The sequence below is a fragment of the Zophobas morio genome, unplaced genomic scaffold (genome assembly GCF_036711695.1).
Source record: "Zophobas morio isolate AGI-343-1 ecotype UQ-CSIRO unplaced genomic scaffold, CSIRO_AGI_Zmor_V1 ptg000017l, whole genome shotgun sequence".
In the NCBI taxonomy this organism is placed as follows: Eukaryota; Metazoa; Arthropoda; class Insecta; order Coleoptera; family Tenebrionidae; genus Zophobas; species Zophobas morio.
The window spans coordinates 14,267,833-14,288,598 of record NW_026972122.1 but is presented as its reverse complement, the minus strand read 5'-3'; the positions used below and the strand labels follow the sequence as shown (position 1 = coordinate 14,288,598).

The 20,766-nt window shown below is 30.7% G+C and overlaps 1 protein-coding gene across 1 annotated transcript in view; it reads right to left on the bottom strand.

Annotated features, from left to right (window-relative positions):
* LOC135130624 (basement membrane-specific heparan sulfate proteoglycan core protein-like) overlaps nt 1–20,766 on the bottom strand; it is a 323,417-nt gene that overhangs the window by 135,774 nt on the left and 166,877 nt on the right. The window contains exons 13-17 of the mRNA XM_064058025.1: nt 20,570–20,739; nt 20,368–20,493; nt 14,966–15,175; nt 14,500–14,610; nt 14,198–14,311 (exon numbers count right to left, since the gene is read on the bottom strand). Of these exons, the coding sequence (XP_063914095.1) occupies nt 14,198–14,311; nt 14,500–14,610; nt 14,966–15,175; nt 20,368–20,493; nt 20,570–20,739 (731 nt within the window). The remainder of the gene's footprint in view (nt 1–14,197; nt 14,312–14,499; nt 14,611–14,965; nt 15,176–20,367; nt 20,494–20,569; nt 20,740–20,766) is intronic.

Genomic DNA, 20,766 nt, shown 5'->3' with positions numbered 1-20,766 from the left:
GACGTCATCTCCAATTTACAATAGTAACTTTTTTTTAATTTCATAAAACAAGATACTCTAGCACTTGTGGTGCATGAATCCGAGTCGAGTTTTCACCTTAAACATTTAGATTTTTGGAAAAAAAAGTTATAACAATATCTCAAAATCTAATTTTAAAACTGCAAAACCGAAAGCTCTGAAATCTTGCAAACGTTTTTAATATTGTTTTTGTTAGTATTACACTTCATCTATCCAGAGAGATATACCTGTCCTTGCAAAAATGTTGATGACATTATCACAGAACTTTGTTAAGGAAAAAGTCATTAGAAAGATAACGCGCAACACGCTTCTTTACATTTACTTTAACAGTACATACATATCTTTATTTTAACTTATGAGGGTTCTCATAAAAAAATTAAATTCGCATAATCAATTTTCATAGCTCAATTTGTTTTGTACTTTAGGGGCAAGGGAAGTTATATCGAAATAACTTTCGACCATTTTTTTTTCTTTCTTAATGTAAGATGGAGTTTATTGAAATAGATTACAAACAGGATCTTACATATTTCTGCCCGAGACGAGTCGATAAAATCTTAATAACGAGTATCAAAATCATTTACATAAGTGTTATACAGTAAAAAGCAAACTGTGTGAAACATCGCCAAAAGTAAATCTGATAAGTGTCACGAAAGGTGGAAATAATAAATCGTTGTTAGTGATAATAGTGGTTGATCATTATTGTGTCATAAAGTAAATGCCCCGAAGTTGGTCGGTCAGTCACTAACCAGAATTTTGAGTTAGGTACATGGCGATAGATCGATCTACGCATCGTTATTATTTATATTTAAATCTGATGCTGAAGATCACTGATTTTTTGAAAATCATATGTCTCAGCGATTCAGAACTTAGTGTCCTTTGTCACCTACATTGCTTTAAACAGGTTAGTCCATGCGATTTCATGCAAAATCTAATTTATATGATTTTGTTTATCAAGTTTTTGTGTTAACTTCCACAACAACTTAATCTGTCAAAGCTGACTCAACGCAGGCAAAAATGTAGATACGAAATCCGCTTTTTTACATTAGGAAACAGAAATTACCTTCGTATTTTCTCGACGTTTCATAGCTTCTAAAATATGAAAAAGCAGGTTTTCTTTTTCCGTCTTTTTGACATCTGTTTTTTATAATCTGCCTAAATACTCCACTAATATTATAGAATACTCATGGTTAAATTCAAAAACAAATTATCGTGTTTTGTTCAGTGATTAGTTAAACTTCACAATGTTAAATGTCATGTGAGAGAACCACCACAGACAACTCACACATAGAAATCCATAAATAATAATCGGGAGTGGATTAAACTTTTATAAAATCATATGCAAAGAGAAAAAATAGTGAATTGCCCCCGACAATAAAAATTAATTAATTTGTTGACCAAAAAGTTGGATAAATTTGGACTAACAAACCCAAGTTCCAGACTAGAATATCGCGAAACTACTAAGAACACAAATTAGTGTTCTACAGACGTCTCGACAGAGAGACGTTTGGAACTAGATGACATGATTCATTACCCTAGGTCTAGAGCCTCCTGCTTTTGTGTTTTTTGTATTCTAATAGTTCCGAAGATATTCTGTGCTGGACAATTATATTGTTGGACGTACTATTTATTACTGTATGGTCAAACCTGTTCAGTCCAGTGAGTCAAAAATCTTACGTTCAATCACCGCAAAATATTTTCTTAAAATACAAGTTTTTCTTCTCGCTTCTAATGTATAAAATAATCTTAAATTCAAAACTTTTCCATACCTGACAAAAAAATTTTGTTACTAAATATGTTGGTAAGTAACATGACATTTGAATGTATTAGGATCGTTAGTCACTTCAAACAATATACAGCACAAATTTAATTCAAGATTCTTTCTTCAACTGATTTACAATTTAAAATTAAACTGTCGTTTTCATTTATTTTATCCTCTGCGTAGGTTCATTCCTATATTAAAGGTTACGTCATGTATCATTTTTTACCTTTATGGACATTTCTAAAAGTTTAATTTTATAAATTGATATAAATTCTACAACGGTACTACACTCAAAAATTCTATTGTCATCTTGCAACTTGGTCATAAATCACAAGGTATTTATATGACTAGTATCCAGTTGAAAAATCTAACCTACTGGCAAATTAGATAATCTGCCCGCCGCCAAAATAGTTTCGAATACATTTGTATTCTGTTTCGTTTTCCGTTACTGGCTCTGTAAAAACATCGATAAATCAGTGCAAACGTGCTTCGACGCTTATTATAAGTACTATTTTGTTATGATAATTTATACAAGCATCAAATGAGCCGCCAAAAAAATATGTATCGCGTCATCTTAACCATTCATTTGCAAACACTCCCGTGACCTATTCCACAGCACATTTTATCTATTCTCATCATTATCGTCATTTCATGAGTTTAATAATTCCTAGTTGGTGAAGCGGCTGCACGCCACGTTATCCAGTAATTAGTTAAAGATGACATCTGCATGGCATTAACTACCTATAAAAATTTTTATGCTTTTTAGCCGTCTAGATGCGCCTAATCTATAAATAGATCGGTGCGGCAATAAGTCACGACAACATTATGTCATTGTTAATACACTCTTTTGGTAACACGTGTGAATAATAGGCAAGCTAATTGTGATGCATAAGATTGGTGCGATAAACCGTCGACTTAGGACAAAAACGAAATTTGAATTTACAGTTTTAATTGATTAACCAGTAGGCTATATTTAGTGCGAAAAAATAAAAGCACTGCAGTCTTTTGTAGTATTGGCAAGTTAGTTATATTTTTGAACGTATCATCAGAAGTTGTGAGGAGTAGCAAGGACGTTAACGGTATACTTCAAGATAAAGTTGTACTTCTAACAAAAGCTTTTTCTTGGAAGAGGAGCACATTGTGTTCAAATAAGTAGTACCGTTTTTCAAACGATGGTGGTACTGTTGTATCAGAATAATATCGCAAGAAAAAAATAAAATAAAACCTACTAGTTCTACTTGAATTTTAAGTTTATATTTAATTTCGCCGCTCAGTGAGAGGCATCAAATATATTGGGCCAAATTTCGTTCTGATTGATTTTGACAAAAGAAATCAGAGATAACCCATAGATAGGTGTAAAAAGTTGAGTAACTTGTATGTTTGAGATTGTTGGCTGTCGTTATGATTGACAATACCACTACTATTTTTTTAATTTATAAATCTGATATTTTTCACGATTCAGAAAACTGATTATAAGTTTAATTTTTTTCGAAAATACTATTTCGTTTTGTCTTCCCAAACTTCAAAAAGGTGATACCTGATAATTGAGGCACAATGAGCTTCAAAATCAAAGGATTTCTAAGTTGCCATAAATTTGAAATTCTGTTATAAATCCGCGAAGAAAGCGTTTATTTATTTAAAAGTCCCATTATCAACTTCAAGCATTATGTCGGTGGTGGGCGGCAATATTGGTTGGCGTTTCGACTAAACTCACAAGCGTACTAATTCAAAAATATTCAATCACGTAAATAAAGAAAATAACTGAGTATACAGAGAAAAATAGAGTTAATTTGCGCAGACCGACATACTTAAATCAAACAAATTACTAATACGCTCGGTTTGTAGATTACTGTTTACGATTTTAAAATTTCAAATATGTTGGCTAAACAAAAGAAGCCATTTGTCCACAAGTGACGAGACACCACGTACACACATAAATCGTGGAAACACCATATAATATGAAAGCTATAAATAAACCAAAATTATACCACGAAGTGGGGCACAGCGATCGACACTCATAAAGAACTTTAGACAAAATCTTTCTACCGGGCATGTGTAGATATCACAATATGTTAATTTATGTTCTTCCTGTTTATTAGTTTTTTTTTAACATATGTAAGTTCCGCAGTAAAATATAAATAAATAAATACAGTTATTACAGTAAAGGGGATAACCGCAGTGGAAATCGACGTAGTTGGTTCAAATTGGTTGAAAGCCTAGACTTAAAATGCAGTCATTTTGCAGTAAATTTTTAAAATAAAAACTAATTTCAACTGACTGTTATGCCCAAATAATATTTACGATATTTTAGCCAGGCTTTTTATATAAAATATTTTATAAATGAATATTTTCAGCACCGTCTACTTTTTTTATACGGTAACATGTTTTTGAAAGATATTTGGTTTTAAAATGAACAAAATGACACTAAACTTCGAAAACAAAACATTTACTTGTCAGTAACGATTTATTTAACATGTTTAGAGCCTACGTTATACATCGCGAATTAATCCATAAGTACGCGGGTCCTAGGCTGCGAACGTCAAGGTCGCAAATTTATGTTGACGATTATTCTGAAAATGTGTATTAAAGCTTATTAAGCAACAGATTTATGATGTGGAAAAGATCACCTATAAACCACCAAAGCACAAAATTTAATTTTATAATTTTTCGCAAAATCTGTATGTATTCGACTCTGCTTCAAACGACTGGTGACGTTTCATGACCCCAAAATACAAAAAAATATGTCTCTCTTGCCGTCTTCCTGTCTGTCGTCTGCCGTCTGTGTGCGTATGTGTCGATTTTTAATAGCCAGATAATCTCTAGTGGACTGATTGTTTTTGTATGTCTGTTATGAATATCGTGCTGATGCTAAAACGCTGACCAAAATTTGTCTATTCATTCCCGCCAATAATGATGTCGTCGTCTCCAATTTTTACAAAAGTAAATGTTATTTAAATTTTATAAAAAAAATAAGATACCCCACTCTAGTTTATGAATCCAAAAATTAGGTAAGCATAGTAAATCGTTAATCAAAATTTATCTGTTTCTCCCCTCGTAAAAACAGTTGATGACGCCATTCTAAGATTTTACCGAATAAATTTAAAATGTGCACAATATTTAACAGTCTATACTATTCATGCACTCATATCTTTTAGAATTGCTTATACATGACTAAAAGGAAAAAAAAAATGAAGCAACAATGTCTATTGCCCAGCCCATTTTCCCGAAAATTTTAGGATAAAATACTGTTATTAATAGTATTACACTGCACCTATTCAAACTGTATTTTAACAATGTACACATAGATGTATTAATTTTAGCTCATAGGGGTCATCATAAAAAAAATATAAAATAGTATCATTGTTCGACTGTACTTTAGGAACGAGGGAAGTTCTATCGAAATAACCTTCGACCAACATTTTTAAGATGACAGGTATATCTGAAGTCAAAAAAGGTGCTAAGACAGTAGTAAAATATACAGTAAGTTAAAGTTGACACCTCAAGTGAGACGTGACGTCATCAATCTTCTGAAAGAAATGATTGCCCAAAAAGATCACAAATCAAAAGTCACAAATCACACACAAATAAAAACAGGAAAGTTGCATTTATTTCAGAAACTGCAGAACAGACGTTTTTGAAATTTTGGGAAGACGTTAGCAATGATTACGTAATCTTTAAAACTACTATTGATATACACATCCCTCAGATAGCTGGTGGAGTAATCTAAAAAATTACTAAATAAATCTTTATAATAAAATAAACATCCTCGCGATCTGATATTTCTTGCATTTTAGTAGTACACATATTTTGAAATTGTTTCACATTGTACACATTGTTGTATGTCATTGAAAAGGAAAATTATTAGCAATCTTAGTTATCTCAGAAATTTCGTTGTGTGTCCGCCGTAAAAATTGCTGTTTCTTGTTGATGTTTACCAAATTTATAAATGTTAAAATTTTTGTTAATTCAATACGCAATTTGTTGAACTAATAACCTAAAATACCTCAACTAAGCAGGTACAATTAATTCTTTTATTTATCATTAAAAAGAGTCATGTTTTAAAGTGACTGCTTTATTATTTGATTATTTGAACGGCTATTTTTTGTAGACAAAGTTTTCGTTTTAAGGAAAAAAAAATCCACAAATTTTTTATAGAATATTAGAAACCACGAGAAACCACTGGAAATCAGTGCAAATGGATGAAAATAATAAGTAACGTTAGTTATTATTAAAGAAATCAATCGATTAGTTCGACCCAATTTTGTGGAAGTCATTTTTAATGCAGAAATCTAACCTACATCATAATGAGTAAGGTTTATCATTTGATCAGTATTACTATTATTACTAGCCTGCAAGATGTCAGAGCTGAAGCGATAAAAAACAACCGTTAGAACTGTCATTGAAATCGCTTGCACTGATCTACAAGAGGAGTTTTTGTAGCATTAAGTCATCATCAGTCATCATGAGAGACGGCATCTTTTAAAATAATTAATAATGCATGAATGGTACTAATGTTGTGGAACACAAGCGTTAAATAGAATGGAAATGGACAGTAATATCAGGGTTAATCAGTTAATGGGTTCCGTTTTAAACTGAAAAATTAATCTCGCAAAACTATGTAAACCCTCGTCGAATTTCCATTAACATGTCGGGCAATTTGCCCAGATTCGGCTGCACGAAATGACTCATTAAAAAAATAACAATAAAATGCGCCCGCATACGGCGTCCCCGGAGAGCGCAAATTCGAAATTAGGAGTTTACTCGTCGCTAGTGTCGTCCCGGATTTAATATGATTAATTCATTTCCTCCGGAGTAATGACTGCTTTTCCCCGGAACGGCGATAAAAAGTCGCTATTGACCGCGAACGCGCTTTGTTACTTTATGGAGTTCTTTTGTGGACTAGTTGAACCAAGTATGCAACCTCGAAGGCTCTTCACATGCAAATCACTGGGACGCTATGGCCCTTTGAATATTCATTCGCGTCATCCGCCACTAACTTAACACGACATATTCTAATTTAGTTAAGACATGCACGTCCCACTCATCGCGGGGCTTTGAAAATATCTTTATTGATATTGACACCAATTGGCCTAAGGCGATCTGTTGCAGAGTGCTTGCTGAATTTAAATCATTGATTGACGGAATAGCTTTGGGATGTATCACTAATAGATTTAATGCCCAAAACAAATATTACTAGTCTAGCCAACAATGTCGATGTTGACGTTACGGACTCTACTAACTGCTAAATTTATCGCCAATTTCATAGATGCGGATTCAAGAAAGTAAGACTAGCTTTTTCTTTGTGTACGTTTTCTAGTAAGTAACGGATCCAGTGACTTTGTCACTAGAGATAAACAACGATTTTATTTTAGTTTATTCATGAAATTTAACTTTAGAAAATCAAGCGGTGTACTTTCACGAGTTCTCCGAAAAACAGTTGTACAATTTTAAATTTTGTAACAGTTGCCAACTATCTCATAATTTTACACTTTTTATTTATGATCGAAGTTTAATACGACTGGTAATACACCAAACTCTGCTCTTTAAATATAGATAACAATATATTTATTAGTTCAAGGAAAACAAAATGCTGTTTTTTTTATTGCACCTAGATTTCTACAAAACAAAAAGCGGACACAGAAATTCTTTTTGTAATACCTTTTTTTTTGTATATGTTTAAACTTGCGAAATCTCGCATTTTTTTAAACATTCAACTCGTAAACAATACAATTTTTTTTTCTAAAAACGACATATCTTGACACTCGATCAAGCATATTTTACTCCAGATGACTATTTTCAAAATAAATTATAATACAGAAACATGCACAATTGTTTCTCAAAATTCTGGCAGAATTCAAATTGATTTTGACAATAGACCGCTATATCGAAATCATTTATGTTGTTATTTATTTGTTTATAACTACGTAGTGATGTGAAATAAATTACCAAATTTTTTATTCAATTGATTTTGCGTGTTGTATTATCAATATATATGGTTTATGCACCAAAAGCAACCACGAGGAAATTTATTATCTGCCAGAAAGTGTTAAATGGTGATGGATGATTTTGACACGGAATTGTGTATTGTCAAAATATAAAACTCATTTTTTCAAAACACTATTTGTTTAACACTGACTGAGACTGAGTCTACAGTGTATAATAGCACTCTTTTATAGTCTTTTTTTATATTAAGATGCTGTATCAAATTTTTTACTTCAAAAATTTACAATAAGTCGATATGTTTCTATATATTATAAATGTTAGAGGCTGGAAATAACACAAATTTTTTCCTGCGAAATTCTGTTGTAGGTTATACAGGATTATTATAAAATGTATACATAACAGGGATATGATTTTTACATCGAAGTTGGCTTAAAAACTGTAGATTTATGGATGCCACTTTACCCTTTTATAAGAAAATTGATAATACCGCTCAATGAATAGATTACTTTTAAAAATATCACTAATAGCAAACTTTCTGTTCTTGGTTGAATGTATACAAAAATGTGACAAAAATAATTAATCAAATTTGAAAATTCCCCAAAAATACGGGGGTAATTTCTTTCAACCAAATATAAATATTTCTCTATTTCCATTGACCACAATAAAATATTTCTCCTAATTTTTTACTAAATGACAGAAAAAATGTCAGTTCATGCGTCTCGGTGTTAATTTTTTTTTATTTATTATTAATAAGTAAAATACATGCTACAAACTTAACCTAATTTGGCTAAGTTAAAGTACTTACTAATTTATTTAAAATCGAGCAATATTTTCAAAGAGTAACGCTAGAGAAGCATACATTCAAATTTTCACTTTTCAACGGTGGTAGTTTCTTTTTATATTGTTTATCCAAAAAATTGATACAATTACTAACCACTTGCAAAGCGATTAGTAGTGCATTTTCATGCGCTCAACGGAAGGTTCGGATTCCACTTTTAAGTATTTGTGCTCAAAGAGGAATATTTTTTTTTTGTTTTGACCTTTCATCGCTAAATTTTTATTTTTTTTTTAACATTTTGACAACAGGATAAAACTGCAACTTTACATGGTCGGAAATTAGACAAAAGTATTTTGGATAAAAATGTTTCTTGATATAGTAAAAATAAATAATTGCTCATATGTAAAACAAGTACACTGAATCTCGTCAGAAATTTATATAAGTGTATATAACATATTAAAATATACAGAGACACTTAAAATATCTACATTAAATTTCCGTCATTATAAAAGTCGATAAACTCTACTTTTAAAGCAATTTCTATATATAGGATAGAGCATTAAACAATTTTACGGAGGTAAAGTTTACCAACTGTTGTGTCATTTGCAAGCGGCAATAAGGAATAGTTAATTGACTGCGACTTCTTGTATTTTAGCAATGATTGTCAGAGTTTAATAAAAATTTGGATTGATTACGAAAAGTACAGTAGATAAACAAAACAAGTATTAATATATTTAGAGCTTGAAAAAAATGTTCACAAAAGGTTCTTGAATTAATTTTACAAACTATCCTTAAATCTTTTTTCTGAATTTTAAAAATGCACTAGATGAATTACACCATAAAAGAATATCGCATAATAACAGTGAGTTGAAGTTGCTATGATAACATGTCAAGAGAGTTTCTAATAAACAAAGCAAAACTAATTTTCCCAGTGGAATGAGAGTGGAGTTTAATTTTTTGGTCAGATGATGTAATTTCTTTATTCCGATGTAGAGCAAGAAACTTGATTGTTTCAGATCCTATAAGTTGTGCAGGTTTCAATGAAAACACTATAGATTAAATTTCCCCTTTATTCATATTCATATTATGTGTTAATTAGATCTAAGTGTTGTTTAATGCAAATTTTCTTTGGTTATACAGTGGTTATAAATCCAGAGTTCTTACACGTTGAATATGCATATAATAAATAACTTAAGGTCTTAAAATAAGAGCTAACTATTATTTAATACTGAATAAATAAATCGATTGGTCTTTTCTTTTGTATTGTGTTTTAGGACACTACCAGAATCCTTAACAAATGGTATATATTTAATTGTCAGTTACTTTAATTTTTTGTTACAACTATTAATTTCTAAGCATTTGGTACTTAATAAGAGATTAAAAATATTACCTCTTTGTACTGAGACGGGAGACCTCGTAAATTAATACTTAGTTTTAATTAAATTATTAATTAAGTCTTCCTATAATGTATAGAAAAAAGTTTTTTTTTTAATTGCTGGAATGTAATAATGACCAATTTTGGTTCACGTCCTGCAAGAGTTTGTGTGTAAAATCTGACTTTTAACTAGTAAGAACGTGTAATAATTTACGATTTTGATATTAAATTACAGTTTGCTTTATCCGCAAGATGTACATCCAAGAACTTGAGAAGTTCTCGTTCTTTTGGTAATTATGTATGCAGAGAAAGTTTCGATACTTTACCTCCAACACTTTTAAAATACCTAGGTAATAAAAAAAGCTTTCAATAATTATTTATACCGAGCAGTAAATCTTGTAACAAACAAATGAAATAATATTATCATTAAAATTGAACATTTTTGCGTTATTTTTTTTTCGATACACACGAACGAAAAAATGATGCTTAAATTTTCAAAATCCTGAAGACATACTAGTTCTACACTACTTTTATTGAAAAGCTGCTTGTGTGATGGGATTTATCACAATTTCTTAATCTCTATAAAACTCATGTTAACTGATTTAAACTTGGCGAATGATGGCAACAATAATTAATGAAAGTATTTATGACAAGTTACGTAATCCGTTACTGAACAAAATTGGTACGTTATTGTTATGTTTGTATAGTAATTAAACTAACAATTCCACATTGTGTAACCAATTGAGCACAAAATCAAGTTAACTTGGAAAAAAATTAAGCAAAACTCTTCCTTTCTCTGGCTCCTTATTACTCAATCAAAAAGTTATTGCCATATTTCCCGTCTGCATCCATAGTTATTTTAAGAAAGTTTTGCTTACTTTATCGTACTTAAAATACCTGAAATCTAAGCTATACAGTTTGATGTGTCGTTAACTTTACGTTTACAGTTAATTTAGAAATTTTTGGGGTCATAACAAATAACGCTCATGCAAGGTTTCAAGTAATAAAATTTATTTAAACACTGATCTCATCATTGCGCAAACAAAATCTGCAGTAAAAGGGCGCGAATAAAAAAAGCCATCACATGACGCAACCAAATAAAAAGCTGGAATTACATTCGGTATTTGACCAGATCATGTTTAGGCGACTATTTCAGAGCTTCGCCATATTGTAATATGAATAAAGTATGATTACAATCCGGACATATTACCCTCTCAACAGGGGGTGGCAATCACAAGGCGGAGTCCCAGCGACAAATCACTGTCCCAGGATAATACAAACTCGACCGTTTTATTTCTTCTGTTTCTAAACCCTACGTTAATATTTCCTTAATGGGAACGCGCAGTATTCCACATAAATCATTCGAATTGTACACGGGTACAAATTTCTGTCGAATTGTTGAAGCCTAGGGGAAACTGTTTACGACGTTATTTGAGACATGGAAATTTAACAGATTAATAACATTTTTCAAGGACAATATATACTTATATCATCAGTGATAATTTAAACAGTGTTATCGACGATTCATTTAAACATAACTCAGAGGATATTGCCACGAATAAGAATACTTACCCAAAAAAAAGTTTATACAATTTAAAAAGCAGATAGTGTTCTTATGGGAAAGCAATTTATAATGTAAATAAACATTTTTTTTCGTTTCGAAAATAAGCAAGTCGCGTTTTCGATCAACCGAACTTGTTGAAAACAATTCGCTGCCCAAAACACAACATCGTTAAATACAACAAAATTCAAGTGGTCATTGTGTAAATAATTTACATGTTGTTCTACAGAAGAAAATTGTGGAGAAAAACACACCTGTTGAAAAATTAGTTTTAACTGTCATGGATACAATATCAAAAGTCATGTTCTCATGCTCAAGACAAAGTGAAACTTTACTGTTAGGATCGACGAGAACTTTATTGACGATGATGCAGTTAAAAATAAATCCCCCTTCAGACAATAAATAGAATTAAGAAGAACTTGCCAAATGTCATAAATTAGATACAAATCGTTCAATTAATTTATCTGAAAAAAAAAGTACCTACATGGATATTACTAAGTGATTCGATGCAAAAAGAATGAGTGTTTTCAAGAAATTTTAGCCCAGAATTTGCAAAAAGGGAATCGTTCAGATGGATTAAATTATTTTTTTATGGTCGTAGGTGCCTGTCATAGCAGGCGATTTATCCTGTGAACGGGTAGTTGTGTATAGTCTTTCGGAGGGTTTTGTGTTTGGTCCATTGCTTTTAACACTCTATATATAAGGTCTATCTTGTTTAATTTCGCAAAACACGCTTTCTTTGCCGATGGTGGTAAACTGTATGCCTATCCTATCACATTGGATCTATTTTTACGGAGGATAATAGGTCGCTGACCTCTACTCCATGTTTTTTTTGTAATAAAAAAATAATAACGATAATAAGAGGCAAGTAGCGCTATTTTTAGTAAAATAGGCAAACGATGAAGGAATATATAAATAGCTAACAAGTGTTTGAGAGTTATAGCAAGTACAAAGATTTTCCACCAAAACTGGAATTAAATACACATTTATATTGTTTAGGATGTATAAGAAATTAATGAATAAAAGAACAAACTAAACAAAAAATTAATCGTAATTAAGCCATAAAGAATTCAGATTTGTGTTCTTCTGCAGTTTCTCATAAACTAAAGCAGGGTTTGGTCCGAAATAATTCTATGATAACTGCAGAATGTTCAACAGGTTCTCGGCTTTCAGTTTGAATATTTATGTAAATATCTTTGAAATTCTCAAACAAAGAAGCCTTACATCTAACATCATTTTTACATGTAACAAAAATGTAAAAATATACAGGATATTTCATTAAAATTTCTATTAACTTTGGTGTATCTTCTCCGTGAAAAAGCCTCTATACACATTTTTCCACAAAAAAGTTGCTACTACCTAAAACGAAGAAAACAAAGTGCTAGAATTTAACCGAGAAAACTATGCTCTACATATTTCCCCCAAGCCAAATTCAAACTGCTTATATGGAAATGATAATTTTGTCCAGGCTTTATGTATTTATTGTAAAATCGTTTTTAAAATATAACACAAAAATATTTATACCTAATTAATTTAACGTTTTTAACAATTTTAAATTTCGGTTCCCGTCGCCAGTTAAAATATATACCCAAAATCTTCCTCTATATGATAAGGTTCATATGGCACCTCATGTCATAGGAATGTAAAGTGTATTTCAGTTTTTTTGTTTAATTTTTAAATATAAAACCCATACCTAAATATTTTAAAATGTGGAAGCAATAACGGTGCCTTTTGGAGTCCAAAATTATGTATATTCACAAAATGTTTACAACTGAAAAGAATTAGAAACACATATCTCAGAGAGCATATATTGTAGACTTAAACAGTAGCTGTGCTGCAAATTATTTCCACCCTATCAACGAAATCAAGAAATTTCAGAAAGAATAGACCAGCATGAAGTTGTAAAAAAAAATAAAATCTATTCGTACGCAATGAACATATATGCATATTTTCAATAATATAGCAATCGAGTTTTGGAAGCGTGCCCCGTTGACTACCAAGTTTAAGCGTCAAGTCTGGAAAAATGCCAGATAAATAATAATAATTGATTCTCTCTGAAATGATGATTTAAATCTTACGATGTGTGAATAACGGAATTATATTTAAAACAAAACTTGCACTATATTTTGGAGATATCCGTTAGCAACAAAGACTGACGCTGTAGTTTTTAGGATAATCGATTTTTATTTCATCAGAAACATATATTTAAAATATGCTAGGAATTTAATTTACAAGAATAATGAACACAGCTTTAATAACAGGTAACATATCTAGGTAGTCCAGAAAATGCTTGAAGTATAACAGAATACTAAGCCACGCTTAAACACATTTTATTAATATTCTTTGCGAAACATTTTTGTACTTTTTTTAATTTAAAATTAATTAAACGCTGAAATTGATTTAACATTTTGTCTTTGCATATTTCAAGTAAACCATATGAGTACAAAGAATTCTAAAATATCCTGTAGAGTTATTATTAGTTCATTGCATCATTGGGTCAACTACTGCAAATTAAATTTTATTTTTATAGGTTGTTTTTTATTATGTAAAACAATTTCCTCGTAAGTAGTCTGATGCAAATATGCTGACTAGAGGAACTCAATGTGTGGTCGGTTTACAAATTAGTTTTGCCTTGCACTCTGTTCTAAAAGCAATAAGAAACACATCAATTTTAATTGAGGAGGTTATTCTCCCCAGTTCCATCAATTACTTGTTTGGAAGGATTTAAATAGAACGATGATCAGACTCATTTTTATTACTTACCTGGTGGAGGGCAGTTGTTCTCGTCGACACCGTTAGTACAGTCTTGAACTCCGTCACATAGTCGGTTTGGTGGAATGCAGTTATTGTCACATTTGATTTCGTTGGATTGGCACACTGAAAAATAAAAAACACACACAAATAAATATTAAAAATCAAAATTAGCATGACTTTTTACTACAATACAATAAAGCAATCATGTTTTCAATTTTTTTGTTATAGTCGTGGGTCATCATTGAATGGAATTTAATATACTTAACTAATAATACAACTAAAGAGATAAGTCATACATTAAAAAGACTTACCAATACATTCTCTCTCATCTGTTTCATCACTGCAGTCTTTAAAACCATCACACCTTTTGCTGACAGGGATACACCTAGATAGATCACAGCTGAATTCTCCCTCGGCACAGGCTGTTCAAAAGAAAAAACACTGGATTAGACCAACGATTTATAAAATAAACTTAAATATTAATATTAATAACAAACATTTTTAAAGTGTGAATAAGTGGCAATGGAAAGAAAGAAATGAATCCACAACTTAAAATATTAATTAATTAAGGTATTATTAATCTGACGTTAACGGCAAAATTTTAATTATGATTTTTACTGTAACTATATTATTTATGGTAGACTGATGAATAATATTAGTTCGAATATTTAGTAGGAAAACTCGAAAAAAAGTTCAGTACAACAACAAAAAACGATAACAGCAGTTAAAATATTATCCCAGCACCAAATAAGCTGTTAGATTTTGGCTTTTCGGTACCGATAGTGGGCTCAGTTGGACAACCAGCTTCATCTCTTCCATCGTCGCAATCTTTTACTCTATCGCAAACTTGATCGGCACAAATTACACGTGAACCATCAGCACAACGAACTGCATCATCAGCACGACAGCCACTACCAAGTTCTTCTTCTTCTTCTGTTGTCGGAGAGATTGTTGAGGACGCTGATGTAGGCACATCAACGAAAGTGTCTGTCGAGACAAGTGGATACGGTTGTATAAAAGAAATTAAAAAATTAACAAAGACATGAACGAAAGAAGGAAAGCGATGCATTGGTCGTGGCTTATTGGGATCAGAATATAAAATAATATACACGGTTAGTATAAAGCCCCGGAATGGTCGAAATAACTTTTTTTTTCTGAAATTTGCTTTGGATATATAATTAAACATGGCGACTTGATTACAACATTTTTCCTTTTTTTTATCAATCTCGGTTTGACAGACAGGGCCGTCTACTTTTTTTAATGGAACACCCAGATTTTTTTGACATTTTCTGAAGCAGAATAAAAACTACTTTCAGAAATTATCCACATGTTTATTTCTACTAATACAAAAAATCACAAAAAACACCTACTAATGTTGTAAAATCATACATAATTGATTGAGAGATTTTGTTAATCGATTACATCACTACCAATTTGTAAACGGAGAACACTTTGAACATTTAGTGTAATCCTACTCATAGTTTATCATTTTTTAGTATTTTCAAAGATAACGTGATTTTATAATATTAGGTGTTTTCTGTTTCTTTTTTATTTTTTGTATCAGTAGAAATAAATATGTTGATAATTTCTGAACTTAGTTTTTTATCCTGCATAAGAAAATGTCAAAAAATCTGGGTGTTCCTTAAAAAAAAGTGGGCGACCTTGTGTGTCAAACCGAAAACGATAAAAAAAGGAAAAATATTGTAATCAATTCTCCATGTTAAAAAGTTTTTCAAATAACAAAGTTATTCAATTGTTCCGGGACTTTATACTAACCCTGTATATAAAATGTTGTGGAGATTAAGTAAAATTTCCTTCTTTCGAAATGAATTGTAACGAAAGTTGTAACAATTTTGTTAGTAACATTAAAACTGCGACATTTGTGCATACATTTTTACAAAAGCATCTAAGTACTTAACTGAGCTTAAAACATACATATACTTGCAAAACTACATACAATACTGTAAGCATTTTCAGTTATAATTGTTAAAAACGTAATTTAAAAATTAACGAGGAATATCTATGTGGTGGCTAGTTATGGTTAATGACACTGATAGGAATTAGAATATATACATTTTGTAGTTGACACTCTCGACTTACACTTTTTTACATGTTTTAGACCAGACTTTTATTATCAATAATTGAATTTTCTTTTATACATGTGAAAAAATCGAGGAATATTAATCTACTTGATGAAGAGTTTTTAATAAATCAACCAAGTTTATTTTTCAGGTCGCGTGATACATCATTTGAATAAATGTGAATAAGAGCTATATTTTAGATACAGGCGTATTTTCAATTACAAAAAAATTCGAAAACATTTTTAGAGGATGTATGTGAGTTATGAATTATGAGATATGTACGATGTAACGTTTATCATAAGTCAGTTTATATATATAGTAGTTTTAAACCATCAGGTGAAAGTAGCTTTAAAAGGTACAAATTTATTGCCAAACTATGTATAACTAGAAGTTTAATGCAAAAATGAGACGATATCAATAATTTTTTGACGCAAATAAAAATATAAAATTTGCCGGCCAACCAAATTATATACACATTGGTCATTCTATACATTAAACTAATTCGATTTATGCCTGTGATGATACTGTTAAATTTGTTATGTTGAATCTCTTTAACCATAAGCAGCGTTGTTATTATGAAGTTATTCTTTACGTTATAACACTTATAACCAGAACAGCACATTGAATCTTGTAGTTAAATCTATATACAAAAAATGTTAGGCTACTAAATTAATAACATTGCATATCACGACGTTGAAACGTTACTAAAAAATAACGTTAGATCTAATTATTAGCATCTGGTTAACATAGATAAAAAAACTAAATTTAATTTTAACTTAATTAAAAAAAAATCAATGTAAAGTACAGATACATCTCACATTTTTCTCCAAATAATCACTACTTTCTTATTTGAGATATGGACCTGTAATAACAGGTAATTTTTAACAGCAAGTTGAGTGAGTTAATATAAATCAAAATAGAAAAATCGAAAGTTCTATAAATGAAAACGCTCACGTGATAATCCATCTGCATGCATCTATTTTTAATATAAACGTTTTTCTTACAAAACTAAAATATTTGTCCACCTTTACAGGACTTTTGTAACAGCAAAGTTACATATAATGTATTTTTAATCAAATGTTGGATAGGGTTACATATACACACCCCAATACTGCCCATTTAACATCAGAAAATCCTCACTTACTTTTAGGCAAGAGTAAGTATCTAAAACACGTGTATATTACTAGATAGTTTCTTTTACTGATGAAAATCTTTAGAGAAGTACTTCCGCAAAAATTATGTTATATCAATTTTCGAAAAATAATAAACTACATATACTTACAACAAATAGTTTGAAATTAAAAATGACATTTTTGACTCCATTTTTATTGAAATGTTATTCATCTTACCATTTACGTACCTGCCCATATTTCAAATAATAATAGAGCGACTACAATAGAAACAAAATCCGAAACATCTGCAGTTACTGGAAAAATGTAATATATAACAATCGAAAATCCCATTAGAAGCGTTTACAGTAAAGTTATTAATCTAATTTAATGTTGGGAATAATCTTTCACCAGAAGTTTGGAGTTTGCAACAAAAATTATTTGTAATTTATTACATAAAATTGTTTACTGATTAGTTTTTGTTTAGACATATTGTATATAATATATAAGTAATAAAGCGAAATCAGTGGGGCGTGTGAAGCACACCAGGCTTCAAGTATTAATTTTTTTAAATTGTTAAGTTCACAACAGTTTCTATATTATTGATTTTAATTTCAAGTTAAGATTTTTTGATGAAAATGTAGTCTGTTTTGTGTACAATACCGTTGCACAAAAAGAAAAACATGGGATTTTATAAAACCTCAATTTTGGCACGGCAATATGGTTCACGTTGGACTAATACAACGTGTCAATAAATGATTCTTGTATCAATGCTGGCTCTGGAATGCTTTGTTTTTTGTTAATTATTTTGCCGCTTTATTGCAACAGTGAAGCACATTTTTTGACATGCCAAAGCCGCTCTTGATACCGGAAACATTTGTGGACACGCTTTACAAAATAAAGTACCGTTTCAAAAATGAATGATTCGTGTTCAGGTTTTCATTCAAAAAGACATATGTACGTAAGTTTAAAACAAGTCCATAAATGAAACATTTATAACATGTAAAAGTGTGCATCAGATAGAACTGTCTTTAGAAAAAGTCTAATCTATCTAGGGATCTATGATTCTTATCTACCGAATGTTACCGGTACGTTTTGTAGTCTTCGTAAAGGAATTTCATCAAAATAGGAAATCTGAAATAAACTGTTGGAAGTTATAAAGAAATTGTAAAGATATTCAAGTTGTATCTATGGAGTAAATTTTATCAATTAATTATTATCAACCAGTATTGTTGAATTCTAAATTATAGTACAGAGACAAATTAGCTTCAAAGAGAATAGAAAAACTAATATTGAGTTTAACACATAATTTGTTATGGTCGAAAACGTATAATCTATTGCACTCAGCACTGGCTAAGGAGTGTTAGTGATTTCAACGCCAAAAGATTCAGCTAATTTAAATTAAAACGTATTTTTGGACAAACTCTCCTTTAAACATGTTTTTTACCATGACCAAAGACGAGTCGACCTATTAAAATATACTAAAAGTGGTAGGCACTAATTACTAGACTAATGACTTATTACAAAAAAAATTACAAGTATGTACTTAAAATTCCTCCACCTTCTACATAGTAAGTAAACACTGATTTGAAAACTGCAGACAAACAATATTAGAGCGGAAGCAATATCAAATTAACAAAAGCGTATTTGAAATAAGAGGATGCTACTGTGTGAACAGCGGAGCCATTCTATACCGTACAGAAATATTATCACCAGACTTGCTCAAAGGTTTACAAAATTATAAATTGAACAGTCCCAAATCACCTTCTCTGAGCACTTGTCTTATTTCAAATGTATTTAAATATTTACAAAATAGTATATTTACAGAGGTTGTACAAATAACAAGACAGACATACGACTAAAGGCAATTTACATTTTGCCGAGCTAAAATTGCACTTAATTAATAACAAAAATAAATAATTATACTCAAAGCTCAAAAAATACAAGGAAAATATTAAACGATCGAAAAATGAAGACACAATATCGTGAGTATTCAAGCAAAAAAGTCCAAAAATATTTACGTAAATTATGCACTTCATTTAAATGTAAAAACTATCCAAAAAAGTTACTCTTTCAAATCAATTATCATGTATTACAAATATTTATAGCACTTTTACTTGATGCCCTACGATTTAATATTTCGACCGCAGTGGTGGTATTAACAGCAATTTCCAAAATACAAAGCTATGTCTTCCAGTATCATATATGTAGCGAATACGTAACAATTTTAAAACAATTATGCCTATTTATACGTGAATTTGAGATTTGTATTAATAGTAGGTGCCAACACAATCTTCCTCAAAGGGTAGCTATAATTATGTAGTAGATTTTTTGAGGGTGTCCGAGATTAAATTCCGGGGCCTTTTATCTTGAGAACAGATAGAATTTTTGAAATTTTACAGACACCATTTTAACTTGAAGGGAGAAGCTAATTTAGTACACTGGAAATACAACGTCGGCGTCGGGACACAACCCTATGCTTTTTTAACGGATTTTGACATATCATTTAATTACCATTACAATGATATAAAACACTTATATGTACTAAATGAAAGAATATAAATGATCTAAATAAAGAGATATATCTAGTTGCCATACAATAGATGTGGAAAAACAATTAAATTTTTACAATTTTTTTTGTTGCCTGTCAAAAAACGGTTCAATTTTTTACTTCTGAGAAACATGTATGATGGAAACTGTAATACATAAATGATTCCGCTTATTGCGACCCCTGAGTGATGCAGAATATTAAAAAAAAAAATGAGAAATGTATGTGTGGTTTTTATCACGTGATACAATAAGTATCTAGATGGGTCCTATGTGGAAGTTTGCTTTTATTTAAACACAAAAATAAACAATATTTACGACACCTGCTTTGCTGCTAAATCTCCAAATTCACGAACTCACCTTACGTATATCCCTCTCGTTTTTGACTTAGACTAAACGTCATGTTCAAAAAAAAAGAAAACAAAAAAAAATTAAAACATACCACCGCATCCAGTTTCATCCGAATTATCTGCACATTCGGAAGTTCCATTACACCGGGCTTCAGAGGAAACGCATTCACCCGAATGACAAGGTATCTGATCAATGCCACACATAACTTTTGAGCTTTCTGATCAAACAAAATAAAAGTAAGCATAAACCAAACAAACTCAAACAAAATAAAACTAAACAAAAAATATAACTACCTTCAAACGCTCTAAAATTAAATTCTTCGGGCAAAACGGTAATCCTTCCTAGTCGGTGGTGACGTGTTATATGTCCAAGGAGAATGCTCTCCATGACTTCTTTATTACTGTAGCCTTCACTCCCTAAGTCAATAGTTACTCTTGACGTAAAGGTATCTGCTTCTCGTTTCCTAAAAAAACAACGTTAAATTTAATAA